Below are 6,296 nucleotides of genomic sequence, written 5' to 3'. Positions count from 1 at the left end.
GTTTTTTTCAACATTTACAAAATGTTTATAAATCATGACACTTAACCTGTTAAATGTTTTAATGAATTAATTGAGAAAGGACCTGCTGTCATGTATGATGAACAACAGGCCTTATATGTTTTCACATTGTGGTTAACTATGTGGTCATGTTTTTAAGCACCTTCAAGATGTATCAATGATATGTTCAACCATTTCATCCTGATAAAACCCAAACTATTATAAATACTGTTTACTGAGTTATTATTCAGCATGATTCAGTATAAGGACAAAAACAATCAATTACACACTCTGCATGGCTTTCAAAAGTATTTATTCAACCATCCAAAACCACACTCTCACAGACTTGCACAGGCATAGCATACACACTCTTACACACACACTAGAGGAATTGTGTGACCTTTATTGATTTTATTGACTTATAACTGCTAGCAGATAACCTTGATTTTGATGCGTTAGTGCACTAAAAGACATTGTATTGAGCACCTTGTTAACAAGCACACTGGAGTCGATAATGTTGGGTATTTCTGCTGTTTGCCGAGCTGAGGTTCTATTAGACTGTCTTTTGGCTTGTGTGGTCTTGGGCCACAAACTTACTTTTTAGCCTTTGGTATTTCAGATTAGTCTTTCTCTTTGGCAGATTTTTCTCTCTTCTCCTCACTCTTGGACATCTCTGGTTCGCCCTTCCCTTCTTTGGTTTCTGAGTCGTCATCTTTTTTCTCCTCACTTTTACCTTCATGTTTCACCTCTTCATCTTTATCTCCCCCTTCTTCATCATCTCCTCCCTCTTTCTCTACCCACTCCTCTTCCACACCTTCCTTTCCATCCTGCTCCGCACCCTCGTCCTTATCTTTCTCTCCATCCTCTTTTGCAGTTTCTGCATTCTCATCTCCACCTATATCAAAAAAGGAAATAATTGAGAATAGAGGAATAATTGAGTTAGTATACAGGTTTGTAAAAATGTCAGCATGTAAGCCATACACAACAACAATAGAGAATATTCTTTGAGGGGAAATATCCCAACGCTAACCTTGATCTCCATCTTTAGCATCCTCTCCATCTTCCTTCTCCTCCTCGCCTCCCTCATCCCCATCTTCCTCTTTCTCTTCTCCCTTTTCCTCCTTCTCCTCTCCACCCTCTTCTTCCTCCTCCTGTCCCTCCTCTTTCTTCTCTTCTGCTTCTTCCTCCGCCATCGCCTCCTCTTCCTCCTTCTCCTCCTCTTCCTCCTCCTGTGGTGGGCTGGCAGAGTCCCGCTGGGCCAGGCTGGTAGAGATGATGTCTTCTCCAGAGACGAATGAGGAGCCGAGGAAGCGTGAGGTCATCAGGTAGGGGGCGCCAGAGCTCAGGCTAGACTGCATTGAGAACATGGAGCGGCTGAAGGAGGGCATGACTGACAAGCTGTGGCCATAGACATTGGACATACCCCCTGATCCGCCCACACTGAAGTGAGACTCCTCCCCCTCCAGCAGCTTCCTGGAAAAGTAAAGGATCATGGGAAAGATACAACTTTAGAATAAAAGAGCAAAAGACTTTCCTTGACCTGGACTGGCATTAGTATTATTACATTATATTTGTTTAAGTTGAAGCTCTGGCCAATGCTCCTCATAGCATCCTACCTGTAGGCAGCGATCTCAATGTCCAAGGCCATCTTAACATTCAGCAGGTCCTGGTAGTCCTTCAGGTAGCGAGCCATCTCCTGCTTGGTGGCTCTCAGATCATTCTCCAGCTGGCCAATAGTGTCCTATGGGAGACATTTAAAGGTTATGAAGTGGATAAAAAATAAAACAATTACAGTGGGTAATACAGGTAATATGCCTAAAATGTCTGAATGGATGAAATTTTAAATGTATTTAAAATAATCTTATTTGTTCCTATTCTGTATTACTAAATCAATTCCACTTGGCACAAAATATAAAACATTATTGGTGTCTTGTATTCTGATATAGTCATTTACCTATTAGTAAGCAGTTTCTAAACATAAATAAATTCACATTAAGATTGCATTTATTCTGAGGTATTTGCATCAGATTTGTTGTTTATTTCGTCCTGCAGTACCACCACTGACCTGCATGTTGCTGATCTCAGCGCTCTGCTTGTCCTCCATGATGTGTAGCTGGTTTTCCAGAGACTTGTTGAGACCCCGGCAGGTATCGATCTCCAGCAGGTGGGCCTTGAGCTGTCGGCGGTACTCCCCTGCCTCATCCCTGGAGCTCCTCACCGCGTCGCTGTGCTGGGCAACACTCTCCGTCAGGGAGCCCACCTTCCCATGGAACCACTCCTCAGCAGACTGCATGTTCTTGGCCGCCAGCCTCTCGTACTGGGCCCGGATGTCCCTCAGAGCACCGGACAGGTCTGGTGTGGCTGCCTCCATCTCCACAGCCACCTGGGCCCCCAGCTGGGCCTGGGCCTGGAGCTCCACCACCTCCCTCTCGTGGAGCTTCTTGAGGAAGGCCACCTCGTCCAGCAGGGTCTCCACCCTCTTCTCCAGCTCAGCCCTGGCCAGGGCAGTCTGGTCGGCCCCACACCGTGCATCCAGCAGCCTGCCCTCCGCGTCCCCGCGGGCCACCACCTCCTCCTCGTAGCGGGCCTGCAGGGCGCTCAGGGTCTGCTCCAGACGCTCCCTCTGGCCCAAGGCGGCCTGCTGCTCCCCACGCGCCTCATCCACGGCGGCCCTCAGGGCCCGCGCCTCCTGCTCATACAGGGCCGCCAGGCGGGAGGGTTCACCGTGCCTTTGCCTCAGCATCATCAGCTCAGCCTCCAGTGCACGGTTCTGCTGCTCCAGCTCCCGCACACGCTCGATGAAGCCAGCGAAGCGGTCGTTGAGGTCCTGCAGCTGGGCCCTCTCCTGGGTCCTCACTGTGCGGAACTCAGAGCTCACCTGGGTCGCCTGGCTCAGCTCCAGTTCCACAGAGGAGGAAGAGGCCATGGATGAATGCAGAGCCTGGCCAGGAGAGGAGTACTGCAGACGGGAACTCACGGAGGAGGAGAGAGGGGAGGCGTGGGAGGAGAAGGCCGATCGTGACCTCCCCTTGGTCACCACTCCGCGGGGGGCTCCCTCCACGTGCCAGCGGCGATAGGAGGAGGATGAGTAGTAAGGGTCAAAGCCGAAGGTACTCATGGCTGGGCTGGGAGGGCAGGCAGCTCTGTCTGGCTCTGTGTCAATGTGTCTGTAGGGCTCAGGTGAAGAACCCAGACTGATGCTGCTGCAGTGGCTCCAGCTTTTATAGCAGGAGGAAGAACTCTGACGCAGGCGCATTCCCAAACTCTGACTATGCGGGATCGATAGGCTTACACTGCAACAGACAGAGAGGGAGAAAGGAAAGGAAAGAAGGAAAGAAAGGTGGAGGGAGAGGTTGCAGATGGAAAGATATTTGTGTTTTTGAGGGTACAAAGGAGGTTAACATGTTTCTAGTTTCTCTACACTGTTTCTGTCATACACAGTAACCTTGACTACTAATGTTCACAAGTTAATGTTCAGGAAAGTAGAGTTAGATAGCTAAAGCCTCTGGATAATGAAATATAAATCTGCACTGTACCTGCACCGATAGTAAAAATGAATAGTCGCATGAAATTACTTGAGTCATTCATTTGAATGTAGGTCTCGCAGTCCTCCCTGTAGGGGAAGAAAATGAATGGGCTGTCCTCATTCTACAGCAGCCTATGCATTGATATTATACACAGCTTCTCCTCATACAGTGACACAGCACCTGCCCTGCTGGCCAATTAGAGAGAGACACCCATGACCACAGAAAACCCACATGAATAAACACAGAACACGCGGCTGGATGGTATGTGTTTATTTATTAATACATTATGGCTGGGAAGCTACTGTTTGGTGCCTGTAGATACTTGTGAGGTTCTGAATCAGATGCTGTAATGATAATGTGTATAAATATGATGATGTCTGTGAAGATGTGTTTGTGTTTTTGGGATGATAATGCATTGATAATCATAATAATAGATAATCATAATAATAATGATAGATAATGCTTCTATTATACAAAATAGGTCAAATGAATTCAAATACATTTTCACGATTGCCTTAGTTGGAAGGGACACTGAGGAATTTGAAGAGAAGTTGAATGGTCTTTTTATATTGTCATGTTTATTCCCTAACAAGAGAAACAGGCTTCTTATCTTTCAGCTCCAGAGTGAAGAGGGAACCATAGCTGGTCAATAACACTCTGCTTCCTCCTTGCTGACACCCACTTCCTCCTTTTCCTCCTCCACTTCCTCCTGAGAGGGGTGGGGGAGATACACATTTTATACTGTCCCAGACTGTTGATTGAGAGAATGGATAGCACAGTGACTTGCCATACATTTAAGCATAGTATGAGGATCTTGTGAGAGAACAGGCTGGTATGAGTCCATGTTTAGGTGCAGTATATTGTGCATTTCGCCTGTACACATTTGAGGAGAGTGTATGAATGTACGTGTGTTTGTGTGTCTCTTTTGTATGTGTGTATTTTGCTGACAGTTCTCAAAGCAGAAGCCTTGAAGGTGAGATGGATGTGGGTTGCTAGGCTACAGTAGGTGCGGGGTGCTGCCGCAAGCTGAGTCATAAGTAAAGTCGGGGCCGGTTCCAGGCGTTATCAACATAAGCCCCAGGCATTTTAAGAAATCAGTCTGGGGCTCAACTTACTGTTGAGAGTTAGAATAGTAGAGTATACAAGGTGCAATTTAGATGGTTGTGCATCGGCATTTTGACAGTCACTCAATTAGCCCATGTCAGTCACTGACAGTCCCTCAATTAGCCCATGTCAGTCACTGACAGTCCCTCAACTAGCCCATGTCAGCTAAAATGTTTTAGATTGTTAAATGAGTCTAGCCAGGTATATATACTTGTAGTTATCATGGTCAAATTACCCTGACCTCCAGGGGGCCCCCATTGATTTTGTGAGTCACTCTCACTCAGAAGTCATATTGACATGGCAAATGTGTAAAATTGCAGAAAACTTGCTTTGAAACTGCAACATTTTCTTTACAGCCCATGTTGTAAAAAATAAATTAGCTTAGGGCCCCAAAAAGTGAAAGCCAGCCCTGAATACAGTAGTGTTTTCACCCATCCCCTCCACACCCAGCCCCGCAGTATCCTCTCCACTTCTCTCTCATACACCCTTCTCTTTCAGCTTTACCTGCTTTCTCTCTACCTCTCGCTTTTCTCTCTATTTCTCGCTCTCTCTCACGGCAGCATCCTCAGTCTTTCTCTCTCTTTGTGATTCCTCTATCTCTCTGTCCTTTTTTTGTGATATAAGATATGCAGATTGGCTACATGCCCAGAGTTCCATTACTATTGTATTTGCTGATATTGTATTTCTCTCTTTCCTCAATGTGGCTCATACTTTGATTGGTAAAAGGGGGCATTGATTGACTTGGCCCTGTAGTTTGGGCTCCGCCCTGACTCTCGCTCTGTTTAATGCCGAATCAGTATTTTCACCTTTAATGACCCCAGAGTTTAAGTGGGTGGTAGGAACGGTTTGAAACCTTGGTTAATTTCTACATAGAATTTCAAACATCCCAAATAAATATTTGACTGTATTTATTTGCTGACTGTTGTCCTGTGGAGACCCAATAGTGGTTGTACTGGGAATAAGTACAGTTTCTAATGTGTGTTCTTTGGAGTATGTGTGTTATTATACAGTAGGACTACTAGAATATGTGTGATATTATACAGCAGGACTACTAGAGTATGTGTGATACTATACAGTAGGACTACTAGAATATGTGTGTTATTATACAGTAGACCTACTGGACTATGTGTGATATTATACAGTAGACCTACTGGACTATGTGTGATATTATACAGTAGACCTACTGGACTATGTGTGATATTATACAGCAGGACTACTAGAGTATGTGTGATACTATACAGTAGGACTACTAGAATATGTGTGTTATTATACAGTAGACCTACTGGACTATGTGTGATATTATACAGTAGACCTACTGGAGTATGTGTGATATTATACAACTTCCCCTAACGTAACCCCATGTTGAGACAGAATGTTTTAGTCTGTTTTACCCTAGTCACTACTACCTCATTGCATGGTATAGTTGCCTGTATCCGTTCTAGTTTTGGAGTTAGATTACTAATTCCATTGCCTTAAATTGATGTCAGAAACTCTACCACAGTAGGTTGTTGGCACCCTAATTGGGGAGGACGGGCTCATGGTAATGGCTGGAGCGGAATAGTTGGAATAGGTCAAATATATAAAACACATGGTTTTGATGTGTGTGATGCCATTCCATTTGCTCCGTTTTGGCCATTATTATGAGCCATCCTCCCCTCAGCAGCCTCC

General features: G+C 45.4%; 1 protein-coding gene across 1 annotated transcript; it reads right to left on the bottom strand.

Moving 5' to 3' along the window:
* Nucleotides 1-289: 289 nt before the first annotated feature.
* Nucleotides 290-3,655, bottom strand: LOC109873623 (neurofilament light polypeptide-like). Its single transcript, XM_020465260.2, has 5 exons — nucleotides 3,534-3,655; nucleotides 2,063-3,290; nucleotides 1,614-1,738; nucleotides 1,028-1,470; nucleotides 290-892 (listed from the first exon to the last, which is right to left on the bottom strand). Exons 2-5 carry the CDS (start codon nucleotides 3,251-3,253, stop codon nucleotides 618-620), a joined length of 2,034 nt encoding a protein of 677 aa, XP_020320849.1. The 5' UTR covers nucleotides 3,254-3,290; nucleotides 3,534-3,655; the 3' UTR covers nucleotides 290-617.
* Nucleotides 3,656-6,296: the final 2,641 nt, after the last annotated feature.

Source organism: Oncorhynchus kisutch, linkage group LG29 (genome assembly GCF_002021735.2).
Source record: "Oncorhynchus kisutch isolate 150728-3 linkage group LG29, Okis_V2, whole genome shotgun sequence".
In the NCBI taxonomy this organism is placed as follows: domain Eukaryota; kingdom Metazoa; phylum Chordata; class Actinopteri; order Salmoniformes; family Salmonidae; genus Oncorhynchus; species Oncorhynchus kisutch.
This window is presented reverse-complemented; position numbering and strand designations above follow the sequence as displayed.